At 36.6% G+C, this 21935-nt stretch overlaps 2 protein-coding genes and 1 long non-coding RNA gene across 3 annotated transcripts; 2 read left to right on the plus strand and 1 right to left on the minus strand.

The window, feature by feature from the left end:
• The first annotated feature begins 725 nt into the window (after window positions 1–725).
• LOC114528973 (low-density lipoprotein receptor-related protein 1B-like) lies at window positions 726–18328 on the plus strand. The gene is made up of 6 exons (XM_028550681.1): window positions 726–930; window positions 5857–5965; window positions 8119–8386; window positions 10417–10813; window positions 11096–11490; window positions 18250–18328. The coding sequence occupies exons 3-5, from the start codon at window positions 8122–8124 to the stop codon at window positions 11478–11480; spliced, it is 1047 nt and encodes a 348-aa protein (XP_028406482.1). The 5' UTR covers window positions 726–930; window positions 5857–5965; window positions 8119–8121; the 3' UTR covers window positions 11481–11490; window positions 18250–18328.
• LOC114528974 lies at window positions 16523–17422 on the minus strand. The gene is made up of 3 exons (XR_003687565.1): window positions 17211–17422; window positions 16996–17062; window positions 16523–16663 (listed from the first exon to the last, which is right to left on the minus strand). It is a non-coding gene; the product is annotated as an uncharacterized LOC114528974 (long non-coding RNA).
• Window positions 18048–21357, plus strand: LOC114528924. Its single transcript, XM_028550634.1, has 3 exons — window positions 18048–18357; window positions 18643–18774; window positions 20221–21357. Exons 1-3 carry the CDS (start codon window positions 18048–18050, stop codon window positions 20628–20630), a joined length of 852 nt encoding a protein of 283 aa, XP_028406435.1. The 3' UTR covers window positions 20631–21357.
• The last annotated feature ends 578 nt before the right edge of the window (window positions 21358–21935 follow it).

The following is a 21935-nucleotide window of genomic DNA, read 5'->3' on the forward strand; positions in this document are numbered from 1 at the left end:
GTGTGCAGGCGACTTTTCCGGCGACTTTGGTCATTCGTGCCACTTACGGCAAATATCTAACATGTTTGATCATTTCTGCCTCGCGTGCCGAAATCTTTCCGTGTGCAGCAAACTGAAAGTTATCTGCTTATGGATTGTCTTAACAGCGCATGCGTAATATACGAAAGTAAACATCCAAGATGGCGTACAGATTGCAAAAACAAAATTATGGATGAAAATGAAGACGAAGAGGTGTTGTTATTTTTGTTGCTGTTGCGTAGGACTAGACTAAACACCGTTATCCAAGTGCTATTAATTATATTACCTGTTTGAGAAAGCTCACTAGCTATTTCTGCAAAGCGCATTCCCGTTTCTTTCTGTTTCTGAAATCTGCAAAGTTCACATCATATAAACAACTGTATTCTGACCAAAGATCAACCAGTTTGTTTTCCAATATGGCCTCAGCCACCAATTCGTTTTGCTTTGTTTGCACCGCTATCTTTGATGTTTATTTTTGTATATGACGCATGCGCTGTTAAGACAATCCATAAGCAGATAGCTTTCAGTTTGCTGCACACGGAAAGATTTCGGCACGCGAGGCAGAAATTATCAAACATGCTAAATATTTGCCGTAAGTGGCACGAATGACCAAAGTCGCCGGAAAAGTCGCCCGCACACGAGAGCAACTGGCTTACGCCAATGGCCACGAATGACTTTTTGCTAAGCACATAGCTCTAGTATGCGCCGGCCTTTAAAAATGCAACGAGCACAATTGACGAAGCAATAAAGGACTCGTTATGGTCAAGCGTGTTGACTCGAAGACAAGGAACCAGCGAACGCCCTAAAAAGAACAACTGAGAAATGTTCAGTGCAAGTACTGCGGAATGTTACATCAACGAAACAAAAGCAAGTGCCCAGCAGTTGGTGAGAAATGTGGTAAGCAAAACCAAGGTATGTAAAAGTGTGATAAAAACTCATTCACTAGACACTCATGAACTGTATGTAGGTGCGTTAGAGCAGCAAAAAGAGGTAAACAGTGTTAGCAGTACAGGGACCGGTTGCTCGAAAGGCGTTTAGCTTAAACGGTGGATAAGCTAAATTTTAAAAATACTCTCATACATCTTGTAAATGACTGAATTTGCATCGTATGCGTTTAATTTGTACTTCCATTGAAAATTTAACTTTTTACATCAAAATATCTCAGCTCGGTTGTTCAATAAATCGATAATTTTGTTTTCCATTTTCAACTTATCCACCGTTTAATAAGCTAAACGCCTTTCGAACAACCGATCCCTGAGGAAGAGTGGAATATAACAGTATAAGTTTACAATCAGGGGCCGGTTGTATAAAAACGTATTTAACTTTATCTATGATTAGCGCTAATCACTGTAGGTAAATCCTTAACTATGATTAGTTAACTACACGACTTAACTGCGTTGCACAAAGCGTAGTTAGTCGGATGATTAACTAATCACGTAGTTAACTTGCGTGGAGCTTGCGGGGGGTTGTTAAGCAGAGATATAGCATGAAGTATCTCGAAATTATTGACCGCTATTATTGATTTTGGACTTGTAATTACAAAAAATTACAGTATTTTGATTTGAAATAGTGTAAAAAATGCAATAAAACTAGGAAAACGTTCAATTTAATTCAGCGAAAACGGCGCTCTTAATATAAAAAGGTCCCTTTGAGTCAAACTACCGGGTGCAGTTGAAAATGGAGTTGGCTAATCGTTGCTAGGATCATAATTTGGCATCGACACGTCTCCCGAAGCAAAAATATACCTCGTTGCTGCCCAAATGACAAAAATAAAGGCATATTGAAAGTTTAAAAGCTTCGACGGGGCCTTTTCTGAGTGGATAACGGTTGACAACCCTGGTATGTGTTCAGTGGCGTAGCCAGCCTGACGATTTTGTCCCGCCATGTAAATTTCCAGTTATTATAATTATCCATGTCTTTAGAAATGTATTGTTTTCACAGTCAGTGAACACTAAGATATTAGCATAGCGGGACAAATCGACAGGCTGGCTACGCTACTGTATGTGTTGATTTTAATGTTTTCTCACTCCTCAAAAGCTCAAGACGCCATTTTTAACTATGATTTGGAAAGTTAACGATGCCCTTGAGGATAGTTAACTTTAACTACTTTTTAACTACAATTAACGCTAACTAGCTACGTTTTTACACAACTGGCTTAACTACGTGATTAGAGTTAAATTACGTTTTAACTACTGTTGGGTGGTTAAAAAGTAGTTAAAACGTAGTTAAGAGTTTTATACAATCGGACCCTGCTTTCAGAGTTCAAACTAGATACTAGCACTACTGCCACTAAACTTGTTACGTATAGTGGAAAAGAGCTTGAAGGAACAGTCGTATTACCAGTAAACTATAGAGGCAGACAGTATCCGCGGGAGTTCTATGTTGTGAACAAGCAATCTTATCTCCACTAGCAGTATTGGTTGTCTTCCAATAACGTAACATAATTATAGAAATTGACAAGAACGTGAGACCAGTCCAATTCCTGTAGCTCTTCCTTCAAAAATTCAAGAAGAATTATATCGTATGCAGAAGTTAGAGTTGTAACGCCAAACACTACACCAACAGAATTGGTCTCGTCGCTGGTTACGGTCGTTAAACCAAATAAGATCCGCTTGAGCATCGATCCAAAAGATCTTAACGAGACGGTGAAGAGAGAGTATTGAAAACTGTCGAAGATGTTCTGACTAGACTACCTGAAGCCAAGATATTTTCGACTTTGGATGCTACAAGTGGATTTTGGCAAATCCCTCTGGATGAAGAGTCCTCATTTCTGACCTGTTTCAACACTCCATTTGGACGTTATAGGTTTAAACGCCTGCCCTATATTTGGCATCAAATCTGCTCCTGAAGTCTACCAACGAGTCGTGGAAGAATTGTTTGGTGGTTTAGAAGGTTTTGAAGTGATTGCTGATGATTTAATGATTTGGGACGAAATGACGAGGGGCACGACCGCGCCTAAAGAAGGTTCTCGACCCAGCCCGAGAAGCTCAACTGAAATTGAACAAAAAGAAATGCAAGATACGAGTTACGGATCGAGGTGTCGTATATCGGACATACGATCACGTCGGATGGAATCAAGCCAGACCAAGAAAAATTACAAGCCATTCGGATGATGCCTGAGTCAAACACGAAGCAGGATATACGACGATTCCTCCGTATGATACAGTACCTCGCAAAGTTTATTCCAAACCTGTCTGAGAAAGCAGCTCCACTACGATCCCTGCTGAAGTAGGATGTAGCCTGCCAGTGGAACGATGAGCATCGGAAAGCTTTTTCAAATATTGAAGGAAGATTGCGCGAAGCAGCCAACATTAAGTTATTCCGATGTTTTGAAGCCAGTAAAGATATCCTGTGGTAGCAGCAAATCTGGGCTTGGAGCTGTTTTGGAACAAGACGGACAGCCCATAGCGTATGCGTGGCGAGCTTTGTCAGATGCCCCAAAACGATACCTACAAATAGAAAAAGAACTTTTGGCCATCGGCTTTTCGCGTAACAAGTTCAACCAGTTTATATATGGAAAGACCATCTAAGTGGAAACTAACCACAAACCATTAATGAGCATTTTCACGAAACCTCTTAATGACTGTCCGATGACATTGCAACGAATGCTACTTCGCCTGCAACAGTACGATTTACAAGTTACCTACAAGAAAGGCACCGAATTATATGTAGCCGATACCGTGAGCAGAGCTTATCAAGAGGTCGATCTAAACGATATAATTATATCCACAAAGAAGAGCTAGAAATACACATGGTACTGCCTGTTTCCCGTCGAAGCTAAAACGTTTACAGGAGGAGACACAGAACGGTCCAGTCTTACAACGGTTGAAACAAGTTATCGTCGATAGGTGGCCACAACACAAGTCCCATTTATCCCCATCTATTCAGAGCTATTGGGGCTATAAAGAAAAGCTGACCATCTGCGATGACCTGATCCTCAAAAGAAGCAAGATGGTAATTACGGCTGTGTTGCGGAAAGAAATACTCAAGATTATACATCAACCTTACCTCGGAGTTGAAGCAAGTAAACGACGAGCTCGCAAAGCATTGTTTTGGCCTGAAATGGACAAAGAGATTGAACAGCTAGTCAAATCCTGCAGCATATGTAACCAAAACAAGCTACAGCAACCATCCGAGCCACTGAAGCCCCACCCGACTCCGTCTAGATCGTGGCAGCAAATTGGAGTGGATATCTTTACGTTTCATGGAAACAGGGACGGATCTAGGTTTTTTCGCACGTTAGTGAAAATTATCGGAAGTGAAAATGGGGAGGTGGGTCAATTGCCCCCCTCCCCCCCACGAGATTAAGAAAATTCCAAAATTATTAACTTATCATCTGAACACGAAATTTATACAAAAATTATGCGCGAAAAGTACGCATTAAAAATGTCTTAAAGTTTACTGAGCCTTCAGTTTTAATAGCAGAAACATGTGTGTCGAAATAAAGGGCAATAATAGGAAATAACATCCATGAATACGGTCAATTTGTAAGCCTGAATATTATTCATAACTGTTACAGCATAAGCTAGTATTGCTCCAAGCTATGCTACATGCCAAATATTATGGGTCTAATGCCGCTTACACTTTACAGTAAGAGTCAAAGTAGGGAAATATTGTTTATATTGTATATTTTTAGATATAGGGCCGTGTGTTCGAAAGGCGTTTAGCTTATAAACGGTGGATAAGTTCAAAATGAAAAACAAAATTACCTATTTGAATAACTGAACTAAAAAATTTCGATGTAAATAGTTTAATTTTCGATGGAAGTGCATATTTAATGCAAAAGAAGTAGGTTCAGTCATTCACAAGATGTATGAGAGTATTAAGTTTTAAACTTTTGCTTATCCACCGTTTAACTGAGCGCCTTTCGAATAACCGGCCCCTGCAGGCTACCCCATGAAATGGGCACGGGTACCCATTTTAGCCGTGCCGTGGCAATAAATCGAGTGTAGTGTAAACGGGCCTTAAATTCCATCTAAAAACGAGTATTCGGGAGGAAACCCTTGACATTAAAACCCCCATACTGCTCTATCTCTTGATTATCACTTAAACTGTAATCATGCAATTAAATTGATTGCGAATAGCCAATAGTGACATTTATGCCCATTAATTTTTGTGACAAAATCAAATACTTATCCCACATCGCGCCCCCGTTTATACTATACTGGATTCAAATAGTCACGAAATCGTTTTAAGGTGTTTTACGATATATTTCTTCACAAAACTTTTTCATCCTGCAGACCATGTTAAAGCAATGATGCTATCAAAATTTTGGGCTATAGAACTCCCTCTGACATGGCTAATTTTGATGTCGTGACAATGCGAATCTGCTATCGTGTAAACAGGGCCTAAGTGATCTATTCATTTGCATTGTTCTATTTTTACAATTTAAATATAAAGCTTAACAAAGAGCATATTTTGGGTAGGGCAAACATAAAAATATTGTGGGAACGGGTTAAAATAACCCAGAGATCCGAGTACCAAAAAAGTCATAGTTGAAGTAATTTCGTTCCACAGCAATGAAATAATGCATCTTGGATGCTCATACTGTATATCCATAGTATGAAAATGGCATTTAGTAAGGATATTGTAAACTCCATACTATTTCCATAACATGGATTTTGGAAGAAATTTCTAGTGCGTACTTCCCGTGCTAGCGGTGGCGAGAGGAAAAATGGTTGAGCAGTTGTATTAAAAAAAGACATGAGATAATTTATCCCGTTCCTGTTGTTGCTAGATATTTAGGTTTTAAGCCTGTCTGAAACGTTCAAAAAAAAACACCTCTATATTACAGTTCGTAGAGGTTTATGTTAATTTTTGACATTTTTTCCATTTCAGTTTCGAGAGCTTTTTTGCTAGAAGTCTGGTATTACAGTTTCAGTCAAGACATTCCTTGCCTGCTGTTGCTAAACACTACACTCTCAAAGGAAAAGGCATTCAAATAGAGGTAAGATAACATTCATATTCTATGTATAGCTTGTATTTAAAGAAATAAAAAGTCTTGTAGAAAGGATACAATCTGCTTGGTTTTAATATAGTAATGGACAGAAATGTAAACAAACGGAGCGAACAATTTCTAAACTTCATGATTGTCAAGTAATTTAGTCGTGTTCATATCCGACCAGCTTACATTTCTATATCGGTACTTCTTCTTTTCGCTGTTAAAAAACTTTGAAAAACGCTCCTTTGCGCTTAATTAGAGATCTCCGAGAGAACGCCACTACTGTCGCTAGCCATTTTGGAACGTTTACTGCACTGCACATAAAATTATGTAATTTTCTTCAATCATCATACAACAATTAGTGTTCCACATAATTATACCCTACCACCTTCAATCATACGAGTTATATCCTGTTTCAGTTTTAAACAATGAAAATCGGTGCACCGAATTTGCCATAATGTATTGCTCTTTTCTGATGAATTAAGAAATGTATTGAACGACCAAATTTACCCGAGTCATGTGATGTATTTCCTTGCTCAAATGCATGTTACACGTATGATGATCAGTCTCATCTTCTTCATGTATTTTAGTGGAGTTCTGGTCAATTGTAATCATGATATTCCATTTTGCAACTGTTACTTAAAAAATGAAAAGAATAAGATACAAAAGACTGCATGGCCAAAAATATGCTTAAACAAAAGTCGACATGAATTTATTTCAGTAAGGTTCGTACCGACAAATTGCGTACCTATTGTTGTGAATGACTTTTGAACACAAAAAATATTGTGGTTGGTAAAAAAAATATATCTAACTTGAAGCGGTAATGATTATTTCCGCAGTTTTTAAACAAGAACGAATTTTCACAAAGCCACACGCATTTCATCCGCACCGATTACGATCAACATGCGGAATTCTTCGTCGACAGGTGATAAAAATGCAGAGTTAACTAAAAAATTAAACAGCATGCACAGGTAATGAAAGTAAAGACGATTATATTTATTTTATTAAAGACGAGCAATTTTCTTTTTTGTTCTGCTTATGCGTCGGCGCAGGAGACGCAAGAAGGACTATACTAAATATGGTTTTCGACGAAACCGGATCGATTTCGTAGAACACATGCACGCATGTATAAAGGCCTTTTAACTCACGCTCACTTTTTATGCTACACTAAATTTATCAAACATCAAAATGTGTACCCGTACCAAATTTTGTTAGCGTTCAGCGTACCAATACAAAGACTGGGCACAAATGAAATTGGTAGGGGTACACCATTTTAGCATTGCCGTCCCGATAAATTGAGTGCAGTTTAAACGTTCAGACTATTCTAAGATTTGAACACTGAGAAAATTGGGTACGATGACGAATTTTAGCCACGCTGTGCAAAATTGTACGAGTAGTGTGAATGGGAAATTCCGTGGGAAATCTAATACGTAAGAACATTGAATCATTATAATGAATGAAAACTCTCTTTTATGCTCAACATGACTATATATTCTTTACACTGAAATCTTTACTTATGCTACAAATCTAACTTACCATGCATTTGTATACGTAAGGCACTCAGTAAGACGTGAAGTTGAATAAAAATGTATGTCTCAATTTGTCTTAAATGCGTATTCAAATCAGACTAAAGATCAGACTTACGTAGCCTGGCAATCTTCAGATCGATTCTATCAAGAACGTATTTACGTTCATTAGTCTCTTATTACGACGCCGACATGCCCTGTCCATAGTCGTTTCGAATAGAATTAACATATGCTATTGCCTGATTCTAATTTAGTTAGTTGTTTCTTACATTATCTTAGGCTACTATCGCTTTCCGATAAAATAGATATTTTTCAACATAAAAAGAACCCCCCCCCAAAAAAAAACAACTCCAAAACAATAATATTAATTTTCAAGCTTGTGCCATTAGCTAGTATGCTTATTCTTCGACGCGTGTAGCTATATATGTTTTTTCTGGGCATGTGTTATTTGTTTTCGTTGTAATGCAATCGGAGGAATGCGTCGCATGGGACCTCGTTTTCCGTTTGCATTTTCTCCGTTTGAACATTGTTCAATAATTTTGATATAAATAAATCAATAAGTACATTAGAGAATTAACGAAAATTTTCCAAAATTAAAATGATGTACTGAGCGACAAATTTTATTCGGCGCAGGTGATGTATTCTCTTGTTCAAATGCAAATTTCGCGCACGATGATCAGTCTCATCTTCTTGATGTATATTGGTGGAGTTCTGGTCAATTGTAATGATGATATTCCTTTTTGCCGCAAACACTTGAAAAAACTAAAGGAGGAAATAAGAGACTGGCGAGAAAGATGCTTGAACGAAAGTCGGCATGAAATTATTTCATCAAGTTGTGGAGCAGAAAAGGAATATTATAAGGAAAGGATGCGCACGCACAGTAAAATGTGTTTCTATGCAGGTAAAGAATGTTTTTGCACCTGTAGATCTACTCCTTCCGTGAGTCCTAACCCAACTCCAGATTTACAAAACTTTATACGCAAAGAATATTGTACAGTCCATCGAGCATCAGTTACCACTGTTGTGACTAAAGTTCATATGACAAACCCTCGGTTAATCTAGTTGTTGTTATTCACACAGTGGGCGTCAAAAGTCTGAGTCCTGTCATTTTAATGTCGCATTAATATAACGACGGCACTACATGCGCATACAATCACGATATAGGACTTAAAAAGATTGCCGCTGCTCTAATATCTTGATGACCTGTTTTACGTTTCAAAACACGCATCTGACATGGAGTCATTGGAGTGAACCAGTTTTGTTAGCACTCCTGCATGGTTCAATTCTATTCCAACTGCTGTGTTTTAGTTATATTTAAATCCTCACAATTAATAAGAGCTCTACTTGATTGACATATGTTTATATACATTACCACAAATTTTCGACATGATAATTTGCATGTATACTAGTCTGCATTCAATGACCTTCAACTTTTACTATATAAAATATATATAGTAAATATACAAGACTTGAAAATGCCGTTGACCTAGACCTTGCCTACTGTTTGCCGACCTCTAGATCGGTAAAGCAGCAGTTTAGAAACGTTTTGGTGACCGACTTTTTTAGCTTGGGCGTTTCTGCAATCTGCCAAATTTAAACTATATTGCTCAAAGTTTTGTCCGTGCTCTTACAACAAACTTATAAAATCGCTCACATTGATTCGAATATTTCGATTCAGGTAGTTGATGAATTGACGTGTAATATACCAAAAAAATGTTAAAGATATTGTCTTTCGTATTTGTGTAAAAACTTTTCTGTACGGCTCGGATTTTTACTGGAATCACTTTAAAAAATGTTATCAGTCTTATCAGGGACTTGAATAATACGAAGGCTATAACGTATACATATTTGTTCACAATCAGTTGGCAGAACGTAGAAATACCTAAGGTAACTATTCGATCATTAAAACGTTGGGAAACGGCTGTTCTATTGAGCCAGAGGTCGGCAAACAGTAGGCAAGATCTAGGTCAACGGCATTTTTAGATTTTGTGTATTTACTATATGTATTTAGTGGTAAAGGTTGAAGGCCATTATGCTGAAAGTTAAATGCAAATTAATAGAAATGCAAATTATCATATCGCAAATTTCTAGTAATGAATTAGTAGTATGAATTTAATGTCATATCTATTATTAGTAATAGGTTACTACACCAACATTGATTAAGGACACTCCACTGGTTTTCCTTATACTCTCTTTCCATGATTCCATCCTCCTTTGCAGGAGTGTCTCTTGGTCTCCCAGATCTTCATTTGATTGAATATGAACCTGATTAACAAAACGTTTCCAACTTTTCCTTCCACACATGCATATAACCTCACCTCAATTTTTTGCTTTCTCATCCCATCATTGTTCGACAAAAAGAAAAACCCGCATTTTCTGTACAATTTAAATACCATACGAATTAACGAGAAAACATTAGGGGGGGTTTCATTACTATCATAAAATACGCAAGTTAAAATCAAGATATTATCCAATCTCCATCTCACGATGCGTTTTTTATGATTTATTTCTAAATAAGTAAAAATTATCGACTTGACTAAGACTTTTGCCTCCCTCTGTAATTTATGCTATATCAATTCTTGATGTAAAATCACAACGGAGGAATACTACATCCGTATGCCCACCCGAAATCATCTAATCATGCCGAGATCTTGTCAGGCATCATCATGTTATGACTGAGAAAAATACAGAATTACTATCGTCAAAATAGTATTGAAGTTTGTTTTGTGATGACCTAGAGCTTCCGTAGGAACCGTAGAAACCCAGACATGCATATACGATAGGACATACTTTTGTAAGAAATTCTACTTTTCTGTATACACATCTCATACCAAAATTATATATACGCATGTGTTGCTCTGCCAAGCTCTATATAGAGCTTCCTACATTTGCATAAAATTTTCCACGTACTTATAAATAGATCATTTTTAGGACCCTATCCCGAACCTTACCTACTTGTTCGCCTCCCGGCGGAAATCGTTGCAACTGATTTAGAATCTCTCGATACCACTGTGCTTATCCGCGGACTAAAACATAGCGCATTCAAATATGGGCTAGAATTTGACTATATGGAAAAGAAAATTTACTTCACAGAAGCACGCCATATTTATCGGATGAATTTCGAAGGTGGAAACAAAGAAATCTTTGTGGAGAACACTGACCCCGTTGATATAGCAATTGATTGGAAAGGACGTCGCATATTTTGGATTACTTCAAAGAATCAGCGCCGTAAAATTATGGTTATGAGTTTAGACCGAGGGAATACGATTGCAAAAGTTTTTGTCGACAATGAATGGATGACATGCCTCGAAATTGATTCTGCCGCAGGGTAAGTAAAGTGTGAATTAAGCCGGTATAAATTGTACACATTTCCTCTAATACGTGCATATTTTGAACAGTTGCAATAATGAACTGATTTACTCTACTTTGCATGTTTTTTAATATCGATATTAATTATTTTGTTAAATAATTATTTGGCTTCAAAATTTTCTTCACTCTCTTTTTTCTGCTGACAAATCTTAATTGGTCCACAGCGTGTGCCGGATCGATTTCCTACTGAGCCAATTAGAACGCGCAATTTTAAATAAGGAATTTTTTATTCTTCATATAGATACATTTTTTGGGCTAATTTTCACAATTCAAATGATCTTCGACAAAGACATTTGGTTGGAAATAATAATATACGAGATTATACGATATATCAAGGTTTTTATCTAGAATTTGTTAAAGATATCGCCTTAGACTACCAGAAAAGGATAGTTTACGTCACTACAGGAAAAAACAGGCTGGTTGCAATTAATTACACCAATGAAGTGATTGGATCAGGTTATCGCTATCCAGTGGATATATATGAAACTTTGATTTACTTTCAGAAGAAAAAATCACCGGCGGATAACATTATGGAAATGAATTTGGTCAACAGAAATATATCGCGCTATATTACTTTACCTAAAAACTCCGTTCCAAAACGTTTTATTGTCGTGCACAAATCTTGACAATTTGAAGGTAGGTTATAGGAATGCATCGTATAGGAAAAGTACATTAATAAAACTTCGCACGGTAGTTGAGATTGTCGTATTTGGACGACGGGACACGGGCATCAATTGAGGGAAGCTCATTCTGAAATTCTATAATGTAAGCGCGCGGAAAGACATTATTTTGGAATTTAAATGGGGTCATCACTCTATTACTAATGTAATATTTTTATCTCTTTTTTTGTAAAAATTGATTCAATGACCAAGATATCTTTAAATCATGTTTATGAATTGAGAGATCGAGGGTTACTGGCTTGTCATATGCCGCGAGTATTTCTTTCCATTATAGCTATAACGTAACCTCTTAATTACATGGATGGGGTATTTTACTGCGAACTAAATAAAACACTCGTAGAACTCATATGCCACTATATCCGGGGTACAGTGCGGATATATTCGGTATGTCGTTTGGGGGTGACATAACGAGTTTTAAAAATTTTCCCGCCATTTTCATTGTGGTTGTGAGAATACAAATGGTCTTTGGTTCGTATAATTATTTTTTTAAAACGAAGTTAACGTTGGAAACACAAACGAAACCACTCAAAATACATCTTTCGATAAGTAAAATTTATTCTATTTAATTAATATATAGGATTTAATTTAAAAAATATTCTCTTCAATAATTGTATTTTGCGGCTTATATACTTGTCGTCTTTGTGTGTATTTTGTCATTCATAATTTAGTCCATATTATAAACAGAACATTACACGGTTTGCTCAAAGATATGGATTTTATGTTTTCGTGACAAAAACAGTGTCTTATTGTATAATATTGTTTTGCCACTCGAGCATAAAATCCATATCTACTATAGCAACTGTGTAATATCCTATATCCAGCCTCGTACCCAGGCGCTTTATTGGAAAACATAAAGGCTGCATTCAGCGTAATATAGAGATCTGTGGCTGAGATGTGCGAGCGCGCAGGGGTGCTTGGGGAGGACGCGACAAATGAAGCCAGTGTGACCAGATTTGGTAATTTTAATTACTTTTGGTAATATTTCACGATTTTCTGGACTTTTTTGGTAATTGAGTAAATTTAGTAATATTTTTGGTAAATTCGTCTAAAAGTTAGTAATATTTTAGTAATCTGCTGTAATGACACAAACTGTCATTCAAAAATTCATCCCAAGCTGTACCTACCCCCACCGGCACCGACCTTTATGCGTGAAATCCATTTCAAACAATAGATATAATCATCTTATGGGGCTAGATGAGGTTACAACTCAATTATTGTTTCAATTGGATTCAACGCAACCAAAATGCAACGCTTCAATTATGCCTAAGAATACTTGTTAAATCAATATTAGCTGTAAAATTCCCAGTAATTGATATTCATAGCGTGAAACCTATCTGTTTTATCAAAAAGACCCTAAAAGGCGGCTCTCTGAAGTGCGACATTGAGTTGAAACTCAAAATTTTGTGTGGGTGGAACACTGGGGATAGTAATTTTTAGCTTTTGGTAATTTTTAGCTTCATTTAGTAATTTTTGATAGGTTGATTTGGTAATTGCCTCTCGAAAAGTCTGGTCACACCATAGGCAGCCCAGACTTTGACTTGCGCGTGTGATACTCGCGCGCGTGTCGCGCTTACGTTGTTTACTTCGTCTATATATTATGACAAGGTAGGAAAGAGTTTATCAAAATATGACAGATATACCTTCGTAAATGTATAATTATCTAAAAAATTACTTGAAGAAACGCCACAAAAACTACAACCTAATAATTACCGATGATTAAACTACATTATCCTGCAGTTTCCATGTTTTTAAACAACATCTAAAGCCTTCAAATTAGCGAAATAAAACAGGAATTCATACGGAATTTTGAGAAAACTATCCGAGGGTCACTCCGCCTAAGGAAACGTCATCTTTTTTGAGATATTAACCAAACGCTCATTGGTTCTCATTGGTGGTCCCGCAGGTAAGCCAATGAGCGTTTAGCTAATATTTCAAAAAAGATGACGTTTCCTTAGGCGGAGTGACCCTCGGATAGTTTTCTCAAAATTCCGTATGAATTCCTGTTTTATTTCGCTAATTTGAATGCTTTAGATGTTGTTTAAAAACATGGAAACTGCAGGATAATGTAGTTTAATCATCGGTGATTATTAGGTTGTAGTTTTTGTGGCGTTTCTTCAAGTAATTTTTTAGATAATTATACATTTACGAAGGTATATCTGTAATATTTTGATGAACTCTTTCCTACCTTGTCATAATATATAGACGAAGTAAACAACGTAAGCGCGACACGCACGCGAGTATCACACGCGCAAGTCAAAGTCTGGGCTGCCTATGGTCACACTGAATGAAGCGCCTGGCAGAATATGCAACAAATATGGCGCCGGAGGACGATTTTATATTCATATATTTCATAGATGCAAATGAGCAAATTACCGTACACCCTATCACCGGGCGGTACATTTGGGAAAGATTTTGTGCAAAAATTATCACTGCGTTGTATTATTCATCATTTTCGAATATTAAGGCGCAAACAGTTATTTACGAGCGCTGAAAGAAGAGTATCTACTCGAATACAGGGGCGGATCTAGGGGTAGTCACACCGATCACGCGACTAACGTAAAAATTTCGCACTAATTGAATGCAGTGAGATTATATTTTTCAGATCGCAGTCCTGTTGTAAATTTGTACAGTCGCATAATAATTTTTGCGCTTGATAAATTAAATAAACACTGATCTCGTTCGATTTCCTCGCTCCTGAATGCAGACTTGTGCAATCTTTTCATTCGTTTCTATGGAGACAAAAATTCTGCTCGTTCTGGAGGTTTGGTCTGCTCGTTTTGGAGGTTGGTTAGGGGCGTTTCTCATCAATCTGATTGGCCCATTCGGTAGTTTCCATGGAGACAAAAATTCTGCTCGTTTTGGGGTTGGTCTGCTCGTTTTGGTCTGCTCGTTTTGGGGGTTTGGTCTGCTCGTTCTGGAGGTGTGCCTGTGAGCTTTCGTTTTGAGCTTTTCGGATGACTTCATGCAGAGAAAGCTTTAGCAGTCGAATACAGTTCTTTGCAACGGACGCTATTTGTGGCACTGATAACCATTGCTGATAACATGTTGTCGAGTAATTTTGCTATGGAGGTTTGTTTTCATAATATACTCGTTTGCGTAACGAATTGAGAAGTGTAATGTCGAGTGTTCTACGCGAAGGTAAATTTAATATTCACTCTCTGTTCATGTTTATTTAAACTATTCTCCGATAATACTATAACTTAATATAAACTATAAACCGAACGATAACATAAGCTGTATATTTCACTTGGACTTTGAAGCTGCCTTTATTAGCATTTATTTGCATTCGCCCGCCGCCGGTCAAATGTCATAAAATTATATTAATATTTAGAATTTGGAGTCGTTCATATTCTCATTTGTTGTATTGTTTATTCATATTAGCTGAGCGTGAGCTGGTGTGTTATATCTGTATTATTTAAAAGTGTGATAGATTTTGAATTTTGAATATGAATATTTGTAAAATCATGTTATGTCTGTATGTTTATATGTCTGCACCGTAGAAATAAAATCCAGACATGTTTAATAGTATTATATATTAATGTTTGTTATGTGGCCCGCGTGTTTCTGCTATAAACTTATAAAGCAATTTTGCTTTGACCAAGCTCAATACAATAAAGGTGTGATTTATATCGAATCAGCTAGTAAACTGTGAAATATAACTAATTTCATCAATCTAGGGGGGAGCGAAAATTCCTCTTACTCTGTAAACGTAGTATTGACCTGCGAAAATTTTGACTAACGTAAAAAAAATCCTAGATCCGCCCCTGCTCGAATATGCAATGATTTACATCAGATTTAGGTTGCACATTTCTTCCATCTGTTTGACTTCTTTATTAATTTGGTTTTCTTGGGAATCTGTTATTTTAACACCTCCAGAAACACTAAGAATTTTGACTTTGACCTGGTACGTTTTTATCAATGCTGAGTTTAATTTGAATCTAAGTTTGTAACCCCCTTAGCCAGCTCAATGTTTCCATCATCTAATGCAGTAATAGCAGCAGTTGATTCTGTTCATCTAAGCCATTTTCCATTACATTAAGTTCATTCTGCATTACAGAAATATTATCATTCTGCATTACAGAAATATTATGGTTTACTACCATGTGGTTTCATTAACAAATTAGTGTAAATAACTGTATTAAATGTTAAGAAAAATTAACTATTGAAACCTATGTAGAGATTAATTCATTAATATTCCTTTATAACACCAACACTCTTTGGTATACTGTACTTTACATGAAATTCAACTGGTGTACCACAAAGCAAACAATAGACTTAATTCATCCCTACAGCAATATACTTATTTAATATTCATTTTTTGTAAACTTACGTTCTGATTGGTCGATTTGTACCACGTGAGTGAATTTTATATAGCAACAACGCCACGGCAGTGCCGTTATAGGATTTATTGCACGATCAAAATGGCGGCAATAAACAAAAAATTTGCCGAACTTAGTTAAGAAGAAATTAATGTAATTATAGATGAATCCACACCGAAAAATACTAAACGGGCAACCGGTTAGGGTGTTTTATAGTATTTAAAGGTAAGCATTTGTTGTTTATTTAAGTTTTAAAATTATATAAAGTCTTTACGAGTTTACTCAAAATGAATATTAAAAGCATTAAAGCACTCTTTGTTTGTGTATTATCGGGTTTTACATGCACTCGTTCACAAACAAGGAACTCGAAGTTCAATACTGCACTCGGCTTCGCCTCGTGCAGTATTGAACTTCTCGTTCCTTGTTTGTGAACTCGTGCATGTAAAACCCGATAATGCACTCACAGAGTGCTTTAATCCTTAAATACATCACACAATGTAGATGAAGGTTGTGTACAGTATTCCAAGAAATTACTATAATACATGTATAAATTATATTGTTCCATAGTCCTATCTACTACATTATACTCTCAAAAGGAGATACATATTTTCACATCCAACAACTATTTTCTTTTTTGTAGAATGTGGGAAAATTTCTTTAATTCCCCGTGTCAAAGTATTCTTTTTATTATCAGAATGCCATGTAAACTCATTAATAATGTCTGTTTTTCATGGACATTGGAGTCTTCACAATAGTCCAACAACCTTTCTAATTCAGAGCATAAATTTGGTGATTTATATCTTCCACTACCTATGAAAAGCACAAATATGTATAATTTATGAATAACAGCCCCAATTTCTGACAATCGAGTCTTGATATATAATATGTACTTATGTTTATTCTTAAATTCCAAGCATTGGGGTTAAAGCATGTTTCCCTGCTGAAATGATTCTTTTCCTCCCTCTTTTTGTGGGGTGCTGGTAACAATCTGACCTGGAGTTTGTTATTGTATATCACTAGTAACACGCATATAAATTGCAACTTGATAGCATATTTGATATAGAATAAAAATAAAAATGTATTATTGTTTAATTAATATCAATAGAGGAAATATTTAAATCTCAAGGCAACTAAGCACTCACCTCTAACACTCAATTCTTGATTCTTCGATACCAAACGTATACCTTTCCTCCTCCAAGCTTGATGATACTTTTGTAAGGAAATTAAGATGAATTTAAATAGTGTTAAATACTGCGCGACTGCATAGTAACACAGAGGAGTATACCCATACACTGTTTACGAAACGAGATTTGTCAAAATAGTCGTATTAAAATAAAAAAATTCAGTATAAAGCTACCTTCAAATGATAGTTCTTGAAACGATCGTTCCAAATCATCCATAATTTTGATCGCAGGTTCAATTCTTCTTCAAAATATATCTACATATTGTAGTCTTCACGCATTTCTCACTTTTTGCAAAAATGGGAGCCGGAAATCTGCATATTCTGCCAGGCGCTTCGTTCTCCCGTCGCGTCCTCCCCAAGCACCCCTGCGCGCTCGCACATCTCAGCCACAGATCTCTATATTACGCTGAATGCAGCCTTTATGTTTTCCAATAAAGCGCCTGGGTACGAGGCTGTCCTATATCTATACTGATCGGTTTGTCGATGGTGACCGCTAAAATAGGTTCACCACAAAAATTATAGCATGCATGCACGTTACTTTGAACTATGACATGTGATATTGTCCCTCGGTCGATAAAACTGATATCACCCAGTGAACTTAAATAAGACTGGAACACTAGCTGTCTGACTTTCCCTCATTAATGATTGAAGCCAAGGCGGACAATGAAGCCGCCCTTGTAGGTGTAAAACACGCGTGTTTTTTGCGTGGGCAAGTCACAAAGGGCGCCGGAAGCGATGGAAGAAATTTTGTAGTTTTTGTATAAATCATACCAGCTTTTTACGCTCCTTCAAACAATTTTCAAGGGAAAAGATATTTCATGAAAAGAATGCGCATTCGACTGAAGTTGCGACTATTTTAGGCCCATATATTTGAAAACAATTTGAAAATAATAAATGTGTTTTTGTTTTCGTCGGGCACGATGTTTGTTTACAAGGTTTTCTTGAGCAATGCCGCGCACAAATGCTTTGCTGTTTCGTTAAATTTATCCAAACGTTCCTCTTATAGAATACATGCTATATTTTGGGTTACTGTTATCTAAAAATGTCTGTAAATTGAATCTAAAGACGAGCTTTAAAAATGCTGCCATTTTCCCTGCCAAATTTCGGCGCCGGAGCCGGAGGACGGATCATATCTACAAGAAAGGCTTCAATTTCTGCCATCTTGACTTCAAACTTCCGGGAAAGGGCCTAATTTTTCCAATTTATTTTGTAGAAGGTTGTCCTGTTGAAAGTTGTGGTCCCTTACGTTATTGTATAAATAACGGCACGTTCTCGTGTTTATGTGAATGGGGATACACAGATATTGGACAGACATGCACAGGTATATTACACACTAGAAATACATAGATACAAAATTCCGTCGCCTGAAGCAATAAACATATGTTTCCATCACAAAAACAATCAATTTCCGTAAAAACAATCAATTTCAAAAGAAACTAATAATGCTGAACGTGAATATATATGCATGAATATTAGCACTTAGTGTCTTAGCGATCTTTCGCGGCCCTTGCCTATGTGTGTGTTATTAGGTGCAAACCATTTAAAATTTTGGGAAAACTTGCTTTTTGAGAACGGTTTGAAAACTTGCTTTTTGTTTTTATTTTAGATATCGATGAATGTTTATCATCCCGGCCATGCAATTTAAATGTAAGTTCATGCGAAAACACAGTTGGCTCGTACAAATGTTCGTGTAAAAAAGGATACAGTTTGCTCTCGGATGGAAAGACATGTGTGACAGGTACACTATGTATATATATATATATCATGCAATTAGCTGCAGTGTGCTTTAAAATTTGTTTTAATTAATCCGGTTTAATTTCATGAATTTTTAACACAGTTCACAGTAATGAATAATGATAGCAGTGGCGTAGCCAGCCTGACGATTTTGTCCCGCTATGTAAATTTCGAGTTATTATGATTATTAATGTCTTTAGAAATCTATTGTTTTCACAGTCAGTAAACACTAAAATATTAGCATAGCGGGACAAATCGACAGGCTGGCTACGCTACTGAATGATAGTAATTCTCCTCATAAATTAAAGGAGAAATTAATACTATATAATATATAGACATGCATACACAAGAAAGTTTCATATCAATGTGTAGTGAACGATAGTAATTTTTTCGCTTACATGCATGAAGACCAGAAGTATTCGATTCCAGAATTTGGGCGGTTAGGCCACAGTACAAACACTAAGAGAAAAGTCGAAATTTATCCTTTCCCGCCTGCATGTTACGCATCGTGCATAGGCGTACGGGGCAGGGGGCAGGAGGGGAACGCCCCCCAAAAAAGGAATCAAGAAATACGAGAATCAAGAAATTCGGGCGACGTTCAGCCGAAAATTTCGGGCAAACTAAAAAAGGGTTACATACCTAGAATTTGCACATCCGGCGCTTTGCCACGGTGTCAGTTTTCTTGCCAAAGCTCACTAAACTATTTCTGGTAATCGCTGTTAAACCAAATAAAATTTATTTATTGTTACATAAGTTTATTGTGTAAGTTATTTATATAAGTTTATTGTTACAAATCTGGTAAAAGTTAATACTCGGAGACATTGTATAGTGATTCAAAAATTCGGGCGATTTTTTTTGCCGCCCCAAACAAACTTGCGGCCGTACGTACCTGTGTTCTCTGGTGAAAGGAAGACGGGAAAGAACAAATTCTAACGCCTGCTCCAAACTTGTCGGCTGCCGCATGAAAGGTTTCCTAGGATGAGTTAAATTTTCATCTGTTTTCACCATCGCATTATCCTGCGAGAAAACGGGCGAAGTTCAATGACTAAAATATTTATTTACGAATAAAGGAACTGGTATATGTCATGTATCATGCAGTTATCGATACTCGTTTCACTTCGCATCAAATGTGGTCCGCTATAACATCCGCCTAAGATAGACAATAACACCTATCATTTTAGCCAGTTTTTATTTAATTTAATTTACAAAGTTATTATGCGCTAAACCTATAAGTATTCTAAAGCGCAAGCTTTATGCCACTAATTTCGGCGAAGTTGTTAGACGAGGCAGCAAAGTTTCTCCTTAGTTATATCCTGATTACACCAGTTCCTATTTCCTTCTAATTGCATGTGTCCATAATGATTGTCAGTAGAGCATCACCATTGTAACTCGTAACCTTTAGACAGAGCCCCCTGTGTATCAATTTATTATGTACATCGTATTCTTTTAGTTCATAATGAAAATAATATCTTCACAATACGCTCTGGTTTTGGTTACGCCTACGTCCATCTTTCTAGCGTCAATAACTCGGCTGAATGGCTTGGAATATCTTACACATCCCCTCCTGCTCAATTTCGTTTCATAAATCAGAACGTGATACAGGAAATAGGCACAGAGAAATGTATCACAGCAAGGGCTGACATGTTCATGGATCTTACCTTTATCTGCGATGGACCCTTCGCTCTCAGGTGGCATTACGAACCCTTTTTTGAATCTTTGATTTTGCTGTATTTGAAAACAAAGTTCTGCTTCGTCGCGTATAGAACATCGGCGCCTCCTAAAGTCAGACCAGGTTTGACTTCCTGCAGCCTTTATAGTGACACTGTTGTTTTGGAAAGCTTGAGTTTACAGCTTATATAATTTAATAATTATCACACCCTGCATCCTGGTGCCCGACCACGTGTTTTTCATGTTACCAAAATTTGGTTTTCGAACGTAATGAATGTTATTGTGCAACTTTATTTTGGCACGAGAGTATCGGAATTCACCTCATGTAAGAATACCTATAAAGAAATGTAGAACAATCACAAGATAAATCATATTTGTTTTGATGGGAATTTTTTCACATTGGGGCCGATTTAGCAACAAGTTATAGTTATCATCCTTCCGCTTTTCCGGCACAGCATAGCCTAGCTCACCGCGAGTGTCATAAAACAGTTTTTAGAACAAAAAATAAATATAATGAATGTGAGAAACGAAGAGGCATATATGTATGTCCTCATCACTGTCTTGGATTTTTTGAGTGAATAAAAAAGTAGTTTATTTCTCAAGACTTTAAACTATTGCTATCTTTTAATGTGGTGTTTAACTTCGAGAGGTTTAGGAACTGTGGGCCTTTTTCAAATATCTTGCTTCCCATTTGTTGTTTAGATGCACGCCTCAATATCTATTGTTGTTATCATAATATCATTATCTATAGTTCGGCCGAGAGCAAGAAGTTTGAAAAAGGCGTTATTAAGATACAAAATGCGTATAAAATTACTTGCAACAAAGTCGTTGTAAATTTGTTGCCAATTGCTCTGGAGCAACAAAATTTGCACTAAAGTAGAGGGAAGTGCCATTTGAAATGTCGTGAAAAATCGTTTAGTTTACAAAACAAAAGACATTTTCGGTAATTACGTCACAGCATTATCGTTTTAAATTCATTTAGAACCACCTTAAATGAGATGGATTTCAAGTTTTACTCTCCCAAGCTATGTGCAAAGATGCAAAACATCCTCCTATAACCCGTGCTTGAAAAATAATTTTTCATTTTGACCGATAAGTATGGAAATAAGCCATAACGCGGGAACGAGGCTTGCAGTCTTGGCCCTTCAGCCTCGTTCTCGTTTTATGGCTTATTGACACATTTATTGGTCAAAACAAAACAAAATTTCATGCATGTGTTGAAGAAAGATGTTTTGCATCTTTGCACGTGGCTCGTGAGAGTAAACCTGAATTCCATTTCATTTAAGGTGCTTCTAAATTTAAAACGTTGTGATGTTAAAATGTTGCGACGTGATTACCGAAAAGGTCTTTTCCTTTAAAAGCAAGCTCAATGCTTTGAAACCAAGGCATTTCATAACAGCAATTGTATAACTACATGAAATATTTTAGGTTCGTCATTTGTGTAGCTCATCCTGCTCTGCAATTTTTTGTGTTCGTTATAATAGTGAAAAGAATTTA

Source organism: Dendronephthya gigantea, unplaced genomic scaffold (genome assembly GCF_004324835.1).
Source record: "Dendronephthya gigantea isolate DGI-Jeju-01 unplaced genomic scaffold, DenGig_1.0 000052F, whole genome shotgun sequence".
NCBI classification, from domain to species: Eukaryota; Metazoa; Cnidaria; class Anthozoa; order Malacalcyonacea; family Nephtheidae; genus Dendronephthya; species Dendronephthya gigantea.